Consider the following 20,475-nt stretch of genomic DNA (forward strand, 5'->3'; position numbering starts at 1 on the left):
TCTCGACTACGGAAATTGCGATATGAATTTCAGTTATTTGTCGATTTAGATATAGACAGGCAGGTTTTTTTCCCGCTGTTTCTTTTTCTTTTTTAATTTCATCTGAGGCAACTAAATTCACCTGGCATAGGGCCACCAATTACCCAAGGCCGGCCCTGTTTCCATGGAAACGATCTTCTTCTGCGACTTCACTGTGGGTAGATGTTTCGAAGGGTTGGACAGCACAGAGTCGCAGGCCTGATGTGGTCCGCGGGCCGTAGTTTGGGGATCACTGATTTAATACATTTGTTCATTACATATATCTAGATAAGATCAAGAATTTTCAAGATAGCTTACGATAGGCCTACTGCTTATTGACAATCTAGCCTAGGCCTACTTGCAGATGAAGCTATATAATCCTTTGATTCGAAATGTTGGAAAAGTGAACGACAAAAGACAAAGATCTATTTCTATGTTTATAGACCTGACAAGTAGAGTCTAGATCTAGATATAAATTTAACTTTTTTTTTCAAGATCTTGGCTTTTTAAAAAATATCTAGACTCTAGATCTATTTGCTTTTAAATAGGCCTCGATCTTGAACTGGTCTAAATCTAGGCCATCAATTTTGATTTTAAATGTATTTTTTCCCACCGTTTTCCGGTATAGCTTTTTAGATCTTGCTAGATTTACTGTGCTTCTCTAACAATATGGAAGTTACAGTTACTTCCTCGGATTGCAGTTGAATGCGGCTAGACTTGTTACAGGTAAGAATAGATAATTCTAGATCTGTAAAGATCTAGATCTATAATTATATAACACTTTAAGATACTTTAATTTCTAAATTAAATTTCTAGTCTAGAGTAGAGATCCTAGATCTAATCGTATTCATAATGATAATCATAAATATTAAATATAAAGATTAAAAGAATTAAATTTTAAAATGTAAAATAAAAAATAATAATAAAATATGACACTCGCCGACTGGCGTCACTATTCAATAACTAAGACTCAATAGATCTAGATCTAGATTAGGGTTTAGAATATAATTAAATTTATAGAATCTAGTGACAATCTAGTCTAGATTCTAGTCTAGATCTAGACTATCTAGCTGCTAGCAATCTAGATTCTAGTGACTTTCTAGTCTATAATTATCTAGACCTAGTTAGTAGATCTAGATCTAGACACTCTTACTAATCTCTTAGTCAACTTACTACTTAGTCTTAGGACTCTAGAACTAGAATCGAGTCTACTAGACTTCTAGTTACAACTTAAATTTACTTAACTTAGTCTACTATAATAACTATTTTTTACTATACTAGAGACTAGAGTCTATAGTCACTATACTATAGAGTTCAGTTAGTCTTCAATAATTCAATTCAGATGTAGACTAGACTTTAAGTTTAACTAAGACTAGACTATAACTATAAGTATAACTTATAAGTAACTATTTAAGTAGTATAATATGACTAGGACTAGAATAGATCAAGATTCTAGAATAGTAAGTTATGTAAGACTAGAGTTGACTAGACTTAAGAGTCAGAGTAGACTAAGTCGACTAAGATTCTTTAAGATTGTCTTTAACTACTTTAACTTTAAGTTCTAAATTCTAAATCTAGATATAGATATCTAGATCTAGATATATAGTCACTAGTGACTATATATTTTATTATAGCAGTGACTCACTGACTAAAATCTAGATTCTAGAGTTAGAGTCGTGTCTTTTAGACTATTTTAGTTTTTACTATTTTTTTTTTTTTTTTTTTTAGAAATTAGGGACTTATAGTTTTATTATATAATAGATCTATTCTAGATTATAATACTTCTATATTCTATTATATTAAATATTATATATAGGCCTACATAGATATCTAGTGAAATCTGGTCACTCACTGAGTTCACTCTAGTCATGCTTAGATATGTTTGATTTGACTTTTGTTCCTGAACTAATGCAATTTGGTAAATCATTTATGTAAATTAAAAATAGTAGTGGACCCAAGACTGTTCCTTGAGGTACACCTGAGTTTACTGTTATCGGTGTTGATTTAGAGCCATTTATTATTACAGTTTGTTCTCTCCCTATCAGAAAATCTTTAATCCACTGATGCAGTGGACCATTAATGCCGAAATATTTTAATTTTTTAAGCAAACTATGGTGGTGAACTTTGTCAAAAGGCTTAGAAAAATCTAGTAAGATAGCATCTATTTGTTCACTATTATCTAAACCTTTTGAAAAATCATCAATTTTACCATCACAAAAGAGATATATAAGACACCGATAGCAAGGACACAAAACTCTTTTGTTCCCCTGGCAATCAAATCATTAAATATATATAACATTTTCATACATGAAGGACTAGCTAGATCTTCATAGATCTATATATTGTTTATATGACATATGTCTTTAAAGAAAAAGAAACTTCTGGCCTATCCCATAAAACTAGACCTGTTGTTGGAGTGGTCTGATATCATGGCATAGTTGCCATCTTTTTGAGGTCGAAATAGTACAGCCATTGGTTGTACTGGGAGACATTATTATTTATTTTACTATGCTTTATTTTATCAAAGGTGTGGTCATTGAGTGTTAAAGTACTTGGCTTCTGAACCAAGGAGTCTCAGGTTTGAATTTCATTGAAGATTGGAATATGTGGATTTTTAGGACACCATGAATCCACCCATCTCTTATGGCTTTTGCTTTTTAAAGCGAGGATTGGACTTTACAGTCATCTCGAGTCCATAGGAAATGAAAAATGTAATCATCTTTGATCACAAAGGAGGGGCTATATACATATGGGTACCTAAGACGGGTTTGGGAAAGAAAGGTGGTTGTTCGTTGAGCTGGCCATGACACCCTTGTTAATTGTCAGCTAAAGAAACAGATGACTTTTACACAGTCTGCCCTATAGATCACAAAGTCTGAAGAAGAATTTTGTTTTTCTTTTTAAATATAACATATATTTCTATTTATAGTGAAATGATTATTGCAACTGATAGAAATTGAAAGAAATTTTAAGAACTAATGGTGCTAATGGTTTCTACTTTTTCTTTAGAGGATCAAATGATGTCAAACCAGCCTGGCAGCGGAGTATCATACAGTGCTATTGACAGTGACAGTCGATTGGATAATCCAAGTGTAACTGAGAAGGCTCCATTCTCTCAACATCAAGGTGAAGTCTCAGTGAAAACATTTATCGGCACGAATTCACAATGTGACGGAGACATCGACCTGACTGTCCCGAGTAGCAATAAGTCGGATAACTGCACCATGAACACATCAAGTCCCAGCAAATCTCTTACCAGCGTAGATACCAGCATACTGTCACCCCCTCATCATTGGAATGGGACACATCCAGCCACACATTTCAAAAGCAAGTCACCAAAGAGCCATTCAGTGAACACACTCTCCATGGATCTAACTGTCCCCATGTTCTTTTCCCATAAGGTCATCTTCATCACAGGAGCTACAGGCTTCATAGGGAAAGTTTTAATTGAAAAATTACTGCGAAGTTGTCCTGACCTGGAATGTGTGTATTGTCTTATCAGACCTAAAAACAAACAAACAATTCAGGACAGATTGGATGAAATTACTAATTCTAAGGTAGGATCACATTTTTTATTTCCCATGAGAAAGTGAAAGTTTGAAATTGGCGATGGCTGGTTTGTATAAAAATTAGTGGAGTCATAGGCGAAACAAAAAAATGTAGGTCTAGATGCCTGTATATATTAAAATTAAAATATATATAAAAATATTAAAACTTAAATTTCCTTACAAACTGCAAGCTAATTTTTTTGTTTTTTTGTACCTACACATTTGAGGGCGCGGTGGCAGAGTGGTAAAGTACGTAACTTCCAAACTGGAGAGTGCTGAATCTTGGTGAAGACATGGAATTTTTTGAACTTCAGGATCCTTAGGGGGTAGTCCATCCAGCTCTAATGGGTAGGGTACCTGACATTAGTTGGGGAAACATAAAGGTGGTTGGTCATTAGGATGGCCACGTGTCACCCTTGTTAATGCTTTACATCATTTGCCCTGTAGACCGCTGGGTCTGAAAGGGGAACTTTACCTAAACATTTGTTTTAGGCAATTATTTGATCCGATAAAGATAAATTAGTAAGAAAGAAAATGTATTTTTCTCTCCTTGTTTGACTCTTTTTTCTTTTGCTGTCGGTATTTGCCTTTTCCTCTAGTATGTTTTAGATTTTTTTACATGGATCTAAAGAGTGGACTTTTCTAAATCTTGGTCTTTCCTTTTTAACTCCTTTCTCTCCTGATTAACCATACCATCGTCGATTTGAATTAAATTAATTTCTGTTTTATAAAGAGCATGCATTCTCCTATAATTCTATATACCAAAAGTAATGTTTTCTGGTTACAAACAAAAATGTTATTTTAGTCTAATCACAACAGGGTAGAATGTACAAATGTGGAAAATGAACAATTCTGTCAGAGCCTGTAAAAATAAATAAGGAGATAAAGGTTAAATGTCTAGACTTTTGAAGAAAGCTGCCCATGAAATTGTTTCATGATTTAACTTGATTGTGTCAGTGTACTTGTGTTGTCATAATTTAATTTGTCCAAATAGGATTTCAAAATAAAATCTATTTTAATCTGGTGAACAACCAAATGTTTTATTGAAGGAGTTAAGTCTTTGCTGCTCTCTCTCTAGCTTTAACTTAAAAAGAATCACTTACTGCAATATTTACCACTAACTGGCTTGGGGGCATGGTGGCTAAGTGGAAAAGCACTTGGCTTTTGAACCAGTTCTAATCCCAGTCATTTAAATTTCAGGATTGCAAGGGCATCCATGTCCCCTACCACCTCTAGTAGGTACCTGACATTAGTAGGAGAAAAGTTGTTCTGGCCACATGACACCCTCATTAACAATGGGCCACTGAAACAAATGATCTTTACATCATCTTCCCCAAAGGTTTGAAAAAAAAAGGGGGGGGTACTTTATTATAAGGCTTCTAAAGCTTGTAATGTACAAGTGTAAATGAAAGCCTATTAATTCCTGATGTATTATAATTAGTAAATTATTATTTCATTTGGGTAGACTTGGACAAATTGTGCTACTTTTAATGTATGTATGACAGATGTGTGGATGTTATGCATCAGTATTTCTATACTATGGTAGCCTGAACAGAAACCATGGACTGTGGCTAGTGCTTATGTTTCCTTAGAAATTAAGGACAAGTAGTTTCTTGACCCGGTAGGCAAAAAAAAAAAATTTTAAGTAAAAAAAAAATAATCCAATAATTCATGTTTTCAATGCAAAAACAATATATATATATTATATATAAATACAGCTTTGAAAACTGTAAAGTAAGCAAAAGTTTGATTATAGATTCCAAAATTAGATTTGTTTTAATTTTATAAATGTACCAGTATATTTCTTGGCTTTCAAAACTAGTGGCTTTGATTGTAGTTGATTGTATTTAGATGTTGATGTACTCTTGAACAAACTGTTTTAAAGTCTAAGTTTGATTAAAGGAAAGTTTTCTTATATATCTTATCTCTACTGACAAGAAACGGATTTATTTATTGAGCTTACAAACTGACAGTGCTTACATACACTCAACATTTTCTCATCTGAGTAGTGACATCTAGGCTGTCGACATTTTCTCATCTGAGTAATGACATCTAGGCTGTCAACATTTTCTCATCTGAGTAATGACATCTAGGCTGTCAACATTTTCTCATCTGAGTAGTGACATCTAGGCTGTCGACATTTTCTCATCTGAGTAATGACATCTAGGCTGTCAACATTTTCTCATCTGAGTAATGACATCTAGGCTGTCAACATTTTCTCCTCTCAGTACCGACATAGAGTGCCAACATTTTAACATCTCATTACTGATATAGACATCTAAAAGACATTTCAGCACTGGCACACTATTGGGCTGATACTAAACACACTTATTTCTAAGGCACCTAAATAATTTTGTTGTCCATTACACTGTAAGACTAGACTGTTGCCCATTACATTGTAAGACTAGACTGTTGCCCATTACACTGTAAGACTAGACTGTTGCCCATTACTCTGTAAGACTAGACTGTTGCCCATTACATTATTAGACTAGACTGTTGCCCATTACACTGTAAGACTAGACTTTTGCCCATTACATTATTAGACTAGACTGTTGCCCATTACATTGTAAGACTAGACTGTTGCCCATTACACTGTAAGACTAGACTGTTGCCCATTACACTGTAAGACTAGACTGTTGCCCATTACATTGTAAGACTAGACTGTAGCCCATTACACTGTAAGGCTAGACTGTTGCCCATTACACTGTAAGACTAGACTGTTGCCCATTACACTGTAAGACTAGACTGTTGCCCATTACACTGTAAGACTAGACTGTTGCCCATTACATTATTAGACTAGACTGTTGTCCATTACATTGTAAGACTAGACTGTTGCCCATTACACTGTAAGACTAGACTGTTGTCCATTACACTGTAAGACTAGACCGTTGCCCATTACATTATTAGACTAGACTGTTGTCCAATGAAACTATACTGTAGGTCTAAAGTCTGAAAAAAAAGGTGGGGGGGGGGGGGGCTTAATATCACTATGTACATGAATGTGAATATATCAAGAAGAAACGCGGTTCAAATGGTTACATGCTATTGTCACGCTGTAAGGCATGCAAGATAGAATCATTTCCACTACTGTAGGGATTCACTTTGTGTTGAATTGTTGATGGGTCCGGTGTCAAGGCATAACTGTATCCCCTGAGTCTCTTGTCTGTGTTGGTAGCGTTCTTGTCAAGGCGTCTGAAGGTAGCACATCGAATTTCCGAAACCTGAACGATTGATATATCTGCAAGTCCCCTACGGCACTAGTCTATAACCTCGCTATGCTGGTAATATTGTAGTCGACCGAGAACCTAACACACTGGATTTGACTAGTTTAAAAAAAGTGTTTGGAATGTGAGGCCATATGTGTGGAAATGTTGGGTTATGGGAAAGTTTCACTCCTGGGTAGTGCTTTCTGCCCCCCCCCCCCTCCAAAAAGAAAAACAATAGGGTATGCGTTTAGTCTGACTCACATTGGTGTCCAAAAGAGCTAGGTTGAACCCGGCTTGACCAGGACATGGGAACTTTTATTTCTGTACACAGCTTAATAAATGTAGCTCATGGTGTTCCTGATTTCTGTACACAGCTTAATAAATGTAGCTCATGGTGTTCCTGATTTCTGTACACAGCTTAATAAATGTAGCTCATGGTGTTCCTGATTTCTGTACACAGCTTAATAAATGTAGCTCATGGTGTTCCTGATTTCTGTACACAGCTTAATAAATGTAGCTCGTGGTGTTCCTGATTTCTGTACACAGCTTAATAAATGTAGCTCATGGTGTTCCATGACCAACGAATGTCGGCATTTACACACAACACACACGTATATTTGAAGCTACTGCTTGTAGAACAAGTTCTGGGACCTAGTCCGGGGATTCTCAACCTGGCATGTTCTTAGTGGAATGCTGGAGTAGTCAAAAGAAGAAACAATTAAGGATTTTGTGTACTCTTGTTATGGTTGTGATATAGCTAATCCTATCTCAAATATAGGCGTATGCATAAATCAAATTACACGCAGATTTGAATTGAAGGCTCAAAATCCCCTTAAAAAAAACAACAACTTAACAAAACAAATATGTATGCTGGCCGCCGACAGGTTGAGCATTAGCTATGGTAGGAGCGTTGTCACACACTTGTATTTACAAATAATTATGAAGGTCGTCTTCAGTCATTGAATGGCTAGATCTAGAGATGAAAGCCTGAGCATTAGCTATGGTCGGGGCATTGCCCCCCCCACCCCCCCCCCCCTCTCTCCCTCTCCACGCGGCAGTGGGAGTCCGAAACGACAAAATAAACCGATACAGCTTGGCATCAGCTGCGTTGCAGATCTGTTCGAATGTAGCACTGAGTGTTGCAAGCCGCCTTACTGACTCCTTATAGGGTTTTTCATATCAGTGTAGACTATTGCTATTCTAATCACAAGTTGAAGTTGAAGATGTTCAATTCTACGTTCAACTCGCTTCAATACTTGCTGCAGACATTCTTCTTTTAGATGCATTCCCTCCCCCCCCCCCTTTTTTTTTTCTCTCTGTCAGATCTAAGCGCTGCACGGACTAATAATACTATAATGTTTATTATCTGTGAGGAAATGGCTTCGTTCTGAAAATACATCTCATGCTATTACGTCAGTCTACAAGAAAAATAATTGTTTATACCCACGTCACAAAGACTGGTGGGGCGGGCAGCCGGGAGCTTGTAGTGTCCAACTTTGTTCTCGGTTTCCTAAGTCTTAGCCTCGCATTGGTCACATGTTGACGTCTGGTTATATATTGTGTGTACATGTCAGACGTGGAAAAGAAAACTTGGGAGCTAACAATAGAACTTTGATTGGATACAAGAAATTTGATTGGATACAAGAACTTTGATTGGATACAAGAACTTTGATTGGATACAAGAACTTTGATTGGATACAAGAACTTTGAATCATGCGTGACATTCAGTAGTGTTTCCCACCAGTGGCCTTCATTTGAACGATGAGCTGGCAAGAAGAAGAAGAGATGTCTGGGATTATCTGGACCACAGTGTTGGGAAACGTCTGGGATTATCTGGACCACAGTGTTGGGAAACGTCTGGGATTGTCTGGACCACAGTGCTGATAAATGTCTGGGATTGTCTGGACCACAGTGTTGGGAAACGTCTGGGATTATCTGGACCACAGTGTTGGGAAACGTCTGGGATTGTCTGGACCACAGTGTTGGGAAACGTCTGGGATTATCTGGACCACAGTGTTGGGAAACGTCTGGGATTATCTGGACCACAGTGTTGGGAAACGTCTGGGATTATCTGGACCACAGTGTTGCTAAATGTCTGGGATTGTCTGGGCCACAGTGCTGATAAATGTCTGGGATTGTCTGGGCCACAGTGCTGATAAATGTCTGGGATTGTCTGGACCACAGTGCTGATAAATGTCTGGGATTGTCTGAACCACAGTGCTGATAAATGTCTGGGATTGTCTGGACCACAGTGTTGATAAATGTCTGCGATTGTCTGGACCACAGTGTTGGGAAACGTCTGGGATTATCTGGACCACAGAGTTGCTAAATGTCTGGGATTGTCTGGGCCACAGTGCTGATAAATGTCTGGGATTGTCTGGGCCACAGTGCTGATAAATGTCTGGGATTATCTGGACCACAGTGTTGGCAAACGTCTGGGATTGTCTGGACCACAGTGTTGGGAAACGTCTGGGATTGTCTGGACAACAGTGTTGGAAAACGTCTGGGATTGTCTGGACCACAGTGTTGGGAAACGTCTGGGATTATCTGGACCACAGTGTTGCTAAATGTCTGGGATTGTCTGGGCCACAGTGCTGATAAATGTCTGGGATTGTCTGGGCCACAGTGCTGATAGATGTCTGGGATTGTCTGGACCACAGTGCTGATAAATGTCTGGGATTGTCTGAACCACAGTGCTGATAAATGTCTGGGATTGTCTGGACCACAGTGTTGATAAATGTCTGGGATTGTCTGGACCACAGTGTTGGGAAACGTCTGGGATTATCTGGACCACAGAGTTGCTAAATGTCTGGGATTGTCTGAACCACAGTGTTGATAAATGTCTGGGATTGTCTGGACCACAGTGTTGATAAATGTCTGGGATTGTCTGGACCATGGTGTTGATAAATGTCTTGGATTACATGGAACACAGTTTTGGGAAATATCTACAATTTTCTGCAGCACTTCTTCGGTTATCGCACTTAAAGTCTCCATCTCTAGTCAATGTGATTTTAAAATCGTTGTCTTTCTAAATAGTCATATAGCTCTTGGTGCTCTCTGTGTTTTCAGTGACTTTTTAAAAGACTTTCAAATGATTTGCATTGTTAACACATGAACTCTGTCTCATTGTGTTATGGTCATTAGAGTCCATGTGTAAGCGCCATAGTGTTATAATGTCTGTCATTAAGTGACTCGTAGTTTGCATGTCCTGAACATTAGTACCTGCGACTTAAAACATTTGACCGAACTTTTTTTGGACACTGTTATAAGTAGATTGACGTATCATTCAACTAGCCCCTATTCTGTATAAGGTTCGCGTTTAAGAATATATATTAGAGGACATTTCTAATACTTTGGGTCTGTATAGTGAGCACTTCAGACTTGTGCGGGGATTTAACGTTAGCAGTTCTAACATTCAGTGCAAAGATGGTTATTGATTTCCCCATCCATACAGGCGAGTCTACCGTAGACTCGACAGTTATTCAAGTGTTTCTTACCATATCCTGGAGAATAACTCTGTTGTTATGTTGTGTGATAACTGATTGATTTGTTGGTACATTCCAGCGAAAAGGCTTGTGCTATGTTCACACGAACATGTCTTTATCCTATGTGTATATAGACTTAGACCACTGCTAGATTTGTATGTTAGGTGTATGTGAAAGACTTAGACCACTGCTACATTTGTATGTTAGGTGTATGTGAAAGACTTAGACCACTGCTAGATTTGTATGTTAGGTGTATGTGAAAGACTTAGACCACTGCTAGATTTGTATGTTAGGTGTATGTGAAAGACTTAGACCACTGCTACATTTGTATGTTAGGTGTATGTGAAAGACTTAGACCACTGCTAGATTTGTATGTTAGGTGTATGTGAAAGACTTAGACCACTGCTAGATTTGTATGTTAGGTGTATGTGAAAGACTTAGACCGCTGCTAGATTTGTTTGTTAGGTGTATGTGAAAGACTTAGACCATTGCTAGATTTGTATGTTAGGTGTATGTGAAAGACTTAGACCACTGCTAGATTTGTATGTTAGGTGTATGTGAAAGACTTAGACCGCTGCTAGATTTGTATGTTAGGTGTATGTGAAAGACTTAGACCACTGCTAGATTTGTATGTTAGGTGTATGTGAAAGACTTAGACCATTGCTAGATTTGTATGTTAGGTGTATGTGAAAGACTTAGACCATGGCTACATTTGTATGTTAGGTGTATGTGAAAGACTTAGACCATTGCTAGATTTGTATGTTAGGTGTATGTGAAAGACTTAGACCACTGCTAGATTTGTATGTTAGGTGTATGTGAAAGACTTAGACCACTGCTAGATTTGTATGTTAGGTGTATGTGAAAGACTTAGACCACTGCTAGATTTGTTTGTTAGGTGTATGTGAAAGACTTAGACCATTGCTAGATTTGTATGTTAGGTGTATGTGAAAGACTTAGACCACTGCTAGATTTGTATGTTAGGTGTATGTGAAAGACTTAGACCGCTGCTAGATTTGTATGTTAGGTGTATGTGAAAGACTTAGACCATGGCTACATTTGTATGTTAGGTGTATGTGAAAGACTTAGACCATTGCTAGATTTGAACGTTAGGTGTATGTGAAAGACTTAGACCATTGCTAGATTTGTATGTTAGGTGTATGTGAAAGACTTAGACCACTGCTAGATTTGTATGTTAGGTGTATGTGAAAGACTTAGACCATTGCTAGATTTGTATGTTAGGTGTATGTGAAAGACTTAGACCACTGCTAGATTTGTATGTTAGGTGTATGTGAAAGACTTAGACCATTGCTAGATTTGTATGTTAGGTGTATGTGAAAGACTTAGACCATTGCTAGATTTGTATGTTAGGTGTATGTGAAAGACTTAGACCACTGCTAGATTTGTATGTTAGGTGTATGTGAAAGACTTATACCACTGCTAGATTTGTTTGTTAGGTGTATGTGAAAGACTTAGACCATTGCTAGATTTGTATGTTAGGTGTATGTGAAAGACTTATACCACTGCTAGATTTGTATGTTAGGTGTATGTGAAAGACTTAGACCACTGCTAGATTTGTATGTTAGGTGTATGTGAAAGACTTAGACCACTGCTAGATTTGTATGTTAGGTGTATGTGAAAGACTTAGACCACTGCTAGATTTGTATGTTAGGTGTATGTGAAAGACCACTGCTCTGTCTTCTTGAGGAACACAGTCTCCCTATGACATTCTGCAACTGCTTCATGTTTTGCTCCTTCAAATTTGATAGTCGAACCTCCCACAGGACGGCGAGGATTGCAGCGAGCAGGGTTCGATCGACAGTCTAGTGCGCAGTAGCACACAACCAGGCATTCATACGAACTATACTACTACTACTTCTACCACTATGATCTGTAAGGAATCACTTCTCTCGAGATGAAACGAAGTAGTTAAGAGCCAGTAGTAAGATATGTCTGGAAATGAACGAACAACGTACGTCAGTGGATTAGAATCAATGGAAATAGTGGATTAGAATCAATGGAAATAGTGTATTAGAATCAATGGAAATAGTGGATTAGAATCAATGGAAATAGTGGATTAGAATCAATGGAAATAGTGGATTAGAATCAATTGAAATAGTGGATTAGAATCAATGGAAATAGTGGATTAGAACCAATTGAAATAGTGGATTAGAATCAATGGATATAGTGGATTAGAATCAATGGAAATAGTGGAGGATTAGAACCAATTGAAATAGTGGATTAGAATCAATGGATATAGTGGATTAGAATCAATGGATATAGTGGATTAGAATCAATGGAAATAGTGGATTAGAACCAATGGAAATAGTGGATTAGAACCAATGGAAATAGTGGATTAGAATCAATGGAAATAGTGGATTAGAACCAATGAAAATAGTGGATTAGAACCAATTGAAATAGTGGATTAGAACCAATGGAAATAGTGGATTAGAATCAATGGAAATAGTTGATTAGAACCAATGGAAATAGTGGATTAGAATCAATGGAAATAGTGGATTAGAATCAATGGAAATAGTGGATTAGAACCAATGGAAATATTGGATTAGAATCAATGGAAATAGTGGATTAGAATCAATGGAAATAGTGGATTAGAATCATTGGAAATAGTGGATTAGAATCAATGGAAATAGTGGATTAGAATCATTGGAAATAGTGGATTAGAACCAATGGAAATTGTGGATTAGAATAAATGGAAATAGTGGATTAGAATCATTGGAAATAGTGGATTAGAATCAATGGAAATAGTGGATTAGAATCAATGGAAATAGTGGATTAGAACCAATGGAAATAGTGGATTAGAATCAATGGAAATAGTGGATTAGAATAAATGGAAATAGTGGATTAGAACCAATGGAAATTGTGGATTAGAATAAATGGAAATAGTGGATTAGAACCAATGGGAATAGTGGATTAGAATCAATGGAAATAGTGGATTAGAATCAATGGAAATAGTGGATTAGAATCATTGGAAATAGTGGATTAGAACCAATGGAAATTGTGGATTAGAATAAATGGAAATAGTGGATTAGAGCCAATGGAAATAGTGGATTAGAATCAATGGAAATAGTGGATTAGAATCAATTGAAATAGTGGATTAGAATCAATGGAAATAGTGGATTAGAACCAATTGAAATAGTGGATTAGAATCAATGGATATAGTGGATTAGAATCAATGGAAATAGTGGAGGATTAGAACCAATTGAAATAGTGGATTAGAATCAATGGATATAGTGGATTAGAATCAATGGATATAGTGGATTAGAATCAATGGAAATAGTGGATTAGAACCAATGGAAATAGTGGATTAGAACCAATGGAAATAGTGGATTAGAATCAATGGAAATAGTGGATTAGAACCAATGAAAATAGTGGATTAGAACCAATTGAAATAGTGGATTAGAACCAATGGAAATAGTGGATTAGAATCAATGGAAATAGTTGATTAGAACCAATGGAAATAGTGGATTAGAATCAATGGAAATAGTGGATTAGAACCAATGGAAATATTGGATTAGAATCAATGGAAATAGTGGATTAGAATCAATGGAAATAGTGGATTAGAATCATTGGAAATAGTGGATTAGAATCAATGGAAATAGTGGATTAGAATCATTGGAAATAGTGGATTAGAACCAATGGAAATTGTGGATTAGAATAAATGGAAATAGTGGATTAGAATCATTGGAAATAGTGGATTAGAATCAATGGAAATAGTGGATTAGAATCAATGGAAATAGTGGATTAGAACCAATGGAAATAGTGGATTAGAATCAATGGAAATAGTGGATTAGAATAAATGGAAATAGTGGATTAGAACCAATGGAAATTGTGGATTAGAATAAATGGAAATAGTGGATTAGAACCAATGGGAATAGTGGATTAGAATCAATGGAAATAGTGGATTAGAATCAATGGAAATAGTGGATTAGAATCATTGGAAATAGTGGATTAGAACCAATGGAAATTGTGGATTAGAATAAATGGAAATAGTGGATTAGAGCCAATGGAAATAGTGGATTAGAATCAATGGAAATAGTGGATTAGAACCAATGGAAATAGTGGATTAGAATCAATGGAAATAGTGGATTAGAACCAATGGAAATAGTGGATTAGAATCAATGGAAATAGTGGATTAGAACCAATGGAAATTGTGGATTAGAATCAATGGAAATAGTGAATTAGAATCAATGGAAATAGTGGATTAGAATTATAGAAGTGGTGCATTAAAAATTGCTAGGACAGATGTGACTTTCCACGTGACACCAATATTCAAATCATTCCATTGACTCGTTGGTTTATGTATTTCTAAGTCTCAATGAGTACTGTGCTTTTGTACCCCTGTACTTGTTCAACACTGCACACATAACTCAAGTTTATCTCGTTTCTACTGTCACACGCGTGTGTGTGTGTGTGTGTAGGGCCAACTGTGACAACATGTTCGACAGCATAGGGCCTATGGACTGGTAGAGCTCGAGCTGTGATAGCACATTCTATGACTTGACACCTAACTATTTTTAGTCGATCGGTGGTCTGACCTGGTGACCTACATAGAGCTGCTAGCGAGACAAGGAGTACGAGAAACAACAGCGGTCAACGAAGCGCTCCTTACAAAGTGGGCTGCAGTTGTCCGCATCCGTTTTCCAATGGTGAACGTACCCCCTGACTGTTCGGCACTCGTCAACTAACTAGCAGCGTGGTTTTACTGGCGAATCTCAGCGTGGGCCGTTTCGATGTTCTGTTGTCATTCTCTACTTCTAGGCGTGCTATTGATCTCTGGTCCTATAGATGACGTCACACCCAATGGGTGTCTTAGAAAGAGTTCAAGAGACAAGCCTACTCTTGGTTTGCACGATCAATCCCAAACAGAGGACTTCTCAAGTAGTTTATGGGACTGTTAGGTTGAAAAATAGCGGGTTAAGGTCCCCTGGCTTCTCACTAGCTGCCATCAGGGATTAAACTGGTTTGAAGTTAGTTCGTGTCATCCATTCACAACTTAGTTCCTGTCATCCATTCACAACTTAGTTCCTGTCATCCATCCACAACTTAGTTCCTGTCATCCATTCACAACTTAATTCCTGTCATCCATTCACCACTTAGTTCCTGTCATCCATTCACCACATAGTTCCTGTCATCCATTCACAACTTAGTTCGTGTCATCCATTCACAACTTAGTTCCTGTCATCCATTCACCACTTAGTTCCTGTCATCCATTCACAACATAGTTCCTGTCATCCATTCTTTAACTTAGTTCCTGTCATCCATTCACAACTTAGTTCCTGTCATCCATTCACCACTTAGTTCCAGTCATCCATTCACCACTTAGTTCCAGTCATCCATTCACCACTTATAGCCCAAGAACCATTAACTTGATACTAGATTTGAACTAGTCTAAGCTTAAATATATTTTTGAATTGACCCAATGTGTTTTTTTTTCATATTAACTTCTATAGAAAGGAGCAAAGAACTTTTGGTTTTGTCCAAAGGTAAACAAACGAATTAGTTCTCTGCAGACTTCAAGTCAATCCAACAAAGATTGGCTAAAGCTTCGATTTTGGTGCCAGGAACTCGCCCGGTATTCCTTGTCATGCTCGATCAAATGCATGAATGAAAGGTCAAATATATTTGATCCCATAGACCGTAAACGATGTGTGTGTGACCTTAACCTTGGCAGCGACATTGTTCACGGGCCATTGCGCGCGCTTACTGTCTACGGGTTTGTTGTCTCTAGTAACTATTGTCACTGCGGCTCGCCCGGAACAAAACTTGCTTGAATGGATCGCGAGGTCTTTTATGGACAGGATTTAGATTGGGCTCATTCTTGCCCTTTTCGTACACGTCAGGAGGAACTGGTGTCCTGTGTATCAGATCTAAGTTTGGAACAAGTTTCAGCAACCTCAGCTTAGTTTCATCTCACCTTTCTACTTTAGAATACCCCGCCTGCTCCTATTGGCTCACTTGGATCATTCATTACACACACGTCCTTCAACTCAACTAGAGCTCTAAGTAATCAAACGGAAAAAAGTGACGGAATGTTTATTCATTTAAAGACAGAAAATGAACCCCATTCACCAATCGTAAACAAACAACATTGAGCCACGTGTTTCCCTTTCTCTTCTATGCAAATTACGATCTAATTTTAGTCAACAATGGTTATCACGTGACAGTTTTTTCCCCCCGTTGTTTTATTAATAGTATCACGTAACCGTTCGTTTTGGAGAATGAGGTCCATTGTAAGCATTTGATTTCTTTTCTCTTCTCTTTGGCGTTGTTAATCTTGGGCTTATAATTTCTTCTTCTTCTTTGGATATTTAAAAAGTGGTAATCCAGTGCAACTACTAGATCTAGACCTGATTTCTGTTTAATTTGCATCATGTCCGGGTGGTAATGGGAAAACTCCGCACTCCCTACCCGCGCTGTATTGAAATACAAGGTGTTAGTGGGTAGAGGCCACAGGGGCATGGGCTCATACACAGATGTTTTGTTTTTAAACTTGATTTGTTGACCGTAGAAAATAATTCATGCTTCATGATGATGATTATATAGGAGTGGCTCTACAAATGGTAAAAGCGAGAGCTTGCTGGCGGAGAGCGACTGAAAACTCTTTCTTCAAGACTTATATTTACAATGCAGTGCGGGTTAACAAAACAAAACAGGAACACCCGTTATCTCTTACAGCACCAGGTTTCACATTGCTAGAATAAGGGCAGCTCACAATGTCACCATTGCAATGTTGATGTATCCTTGACGTTCTGTCCATTCGTCTGTTCTATACATTCCTGTACTCGTAAACTTGTTGAGTCTAGAAGACAAAGTTCTCTTTAAAAAAAAAAAATCCTCCCTGTTGTAAATCAGACCAAGGAAAACAAAAAGGTAGGGATAGTAGACTTTTCAGAGTTTGTAATGTGTGATTCATTGGTATGACTTTGTCCTGACCTGGTTCAAAGAACGGAACTAAACTTGAAATGGCAAGCTCGTAAATTGAAACAGTCCCTGGCATAAATAGAAGAGACTCTCGTGGAAGAAATGCTATTTAGCAGTGATTGTGGCCTACGGTTAACGAGGGTGCCACGTGGCCAGCATAACTACCAACCGCTTTTACTTTTCTCCAACTGTCAGGTACCCATTAGAGCTGGGTGGACTCAGAGGTGCCCTCAAGATCCCGAAATTCAAAATCACAGTCTTCGAGATTCGAACCCGGGAACCCAGGTTCGTAAACCAAGCGCTTTACCCCTCAGCCACTGTGCCTCCGTTATACGTTTATAACGCTTTAGTTATTTCCATGGAGTGTTGAGAACTGAGCTACTGTCAGAGCTACTGTCAGAGATCAACAACCGACATGTCGTCATCAGTGGTAGCACGACAAAGACCATACATCTACAGACGGATATGCCACCACCTATAGCTTTATATATCATTAACAAATTGATTGAGAACATTCGTTAGTTTCATTATATATCATAAAAAAATTGATTGAGAACATTCTTCAGTTTCATTATATATCATAGAAAAAATTGATTGAGAACATTCGTTAGTTTCATTATATATCATAAAAAAATTGATTGAGAACATTCGTCAGTTTCATTATATATCATAAAAAAATTGATTGAGAACATTCGTCAGTTTCATTATATATCATAGAAAAAATTGATTGATAACATTGATTGGGGGAAATAAGGGGATGTGTCACACCAGGAGATGGGGAGGGAGAGCCCCCACTTATTTTGTCACTAGGTTCTGTATGCATTACAAATTACATTCTTTGACCTAGGCGCTATTAATGGTTGGGATAGCGGGTCTTTGCCACCTACACGCCAGATAACTTAACACCGTCACACATTTCCTAAAGTTTATCTTCGTGCTTGCGTGCGTGCGTGCGTGTGTGTGTTTGATGTGGAAACAATGACTTAACGGGGAAGCAGGGCTCAGGCCATAGCCCCACAAAGTGAGATACGGGCGACCCAGTACACTGCCAACCTGACAGTTATCTAATATTTTGTTATCTGTCTAACCTTTGAAGTGACCGGTCACTAGAGATCAGCTGATGCAGGACACTTGTATCTCACCATACCATGTAGCGTTACATGATCATACGTAGAGGAGTCGCTGCTTCTGTCCTAGTGTTTCTCGGAACCGCCCCTACAGACTTTGCGCTCTTCGTCAACCTAGGACCTGTTTGAGAACTACAACAAAAAATAAAAGTCCTTAAAAAAATGTTCTCGAAATTTTCTAAATTATGAAAATCGCAAAACACATTTTTAACAATGGAAACATAACTCAGGAGACTGATATTACAGAACTGTGCAGACATAGAGCTTGATCTATTTTTAGGGCGCGATAAAAAATATAGATTTAGTTTGTGGACTTAGGAAATCCACAATCAGAGAATAATGTCTTGTTCCAAAGCGACCAGTTTACCTTGGCCTTGACCTTTAACGTTACTTTCTTAGCGGAAGTTGTCTCGGACTGGAGTTCGAAATGCAATTTATACATGCATTGGTTAACGTGACGCCATCTTGTGGGTAGCCACTAGCCAGTTCACTCAGCAGGAATGAATATAAATAAGAATGCCGTGCAATGTTGATAACAGGTACCGTCTAAAAAATAAAAGGTTTTTAAAGAAACACTCGCAACGGAAGTTTGGGCTGACTGCAGTCGTCTGCTATTCGACGATAATTGTGGAAGTGACGTAACGTCTAAGTCCAACCAGGTAAACTTGCTGTGCTCTGGTTGCTCGAGTGATCTCCCTCCCCACCTTTTTTTTTTTTCTTCCTTCGCGTTTCTTGCTTCATTGATCACTACCACACCAAGGAGCACAAGAATGGATGACGTAATTGGCAGTTGGTCACATTGACACACGGCGCTTTGCTTGACGGTTATTGACATTATAGTTGTTAGTGGTGACACCTTGAATTCTAATCGGTTGGGAACTCGGTCTTAGTTATTTTTAGTTGGTGTTAGTATTGATGTCTAACTTTGTACAGCCTGTGGTCATATAGTAATCATCATCATCATCATAATAATAATACGCTTCCTTACTAGAAATACTCACCACAGGAGGTCCTCGAGTCAATCAATGGACCTCATTCACCAATCGTAAACAAACAACATTTAGCCACGTGATTCTAAATATCTTCTATACAAATGGACCTCATTCACCAATCGTAAACAAACAACATTTAGTCACGTGATCTTATTGAAAAAAAAAACAACGAAAAAAAAACTGTCACGTGACAACCATCATGAATTAAACATGAGATCGTAAATTATATAGAAGATATAGAGCACCACGTGGCTAAATGTTGTTTGTTTACGATTGGTGAATGAGGTCCATTATGTAATCCTTAGTGGTTGTCACGTGATACGTATTTTTCATTGTTTTATCAATATTATGACGTGGCTAAATGTGTTTATTTACGATTGGTGAATGAGGTCCATTAGCTACTAAAGTCGGATAGAATCATAGACCTGTTTTGACTGACAGAATTCTTTATTGGCAAAAAAAGCGAAATCCATAATTTTCATTACTACGCAATTGTCAATACTACTATCTTACAACATATTCATTACTACGCAATTGTCAATACTACTATCTTACAACATATTCATTACTACGCAATTGTCAATACTACTATCTTACAGCATATTCATTACTACGCAATTGTCAATACTACTATCTTACAACATATTCATTACTACGCAATTGTCAAGACTACTATCTTACAACATATTCATTACTACGCAATTGTCAGTACTACTATCTTACAACATATTCATTACTACGCAATTGTCAAGACTACTATCTTACAACATATTCATTACTACGCGATTGTCAAGACTACTATCTTACAACATATTCATTACTACGCGATTGTCAAGACTACTATCTTACAACATATTCATTACTACGCAATTGTCAATACTACTATCTTACAACATATTCATTACTACGCAATTGTCAATACTACTATCTTACAGCATATTCATTACTACGCAATTTTCAATACTACTATCTTACAACATATTCATTACTACGCAATTGTCAATACTACTATCTTACAGCATATTCATTACTACGCAATTGTCAATACTACTATCTTACAACATATTCATTACTACGCAATTTTCAATACTACTATCTTACAACATATTCATTACTACACAATTGTCAATACTGCTATCTTACAACATATTCATTACTAC

General features: G+C 37.4%; 1 protein-coding gene across 1 annotated transcript in view; it reads left to right on the plus strand.

Moving 5' to 3' along the window:
* The first annotated feature begins 405 nt into the window (after window positions 1-405).
* LOC106074064 (fatty acyl-CoA reductase 1-like) overlaps window positions 406-20,475 on the plus strand; it is a 36,759-nt gene continuing 16,689 nt past the window's right edge. Inside the window, exons 1-2 of the mRNA XM_056043868.1 lie at window positions 406-744; window positions 3,028-3,575. Coding sequence (XP_055899843.1) covers window positions 3,036-3,575 — 540 coding nt within the window. The 5' untranslated portion in view covers window positions 406-744; window positions 3,028-3,035. The remainder of the gene's footprint in view (window positions 745-3,027; window positions 3,576-20,475) is intronic.

The sequence above is a fragment of the Biomphalaria glabrata genome, chromosome 10, assembly GCF_947242115.1.
Source record: "Biomphalaria glabrata chromosome 10, xgBioGlab47.1, whole genome shotgun sequence".
NCBI lineage: Eukaryota > Metazoa > Mollusca > Gastropoda > Planorbidae > Biomphalaria > Biomphalaria glabrata.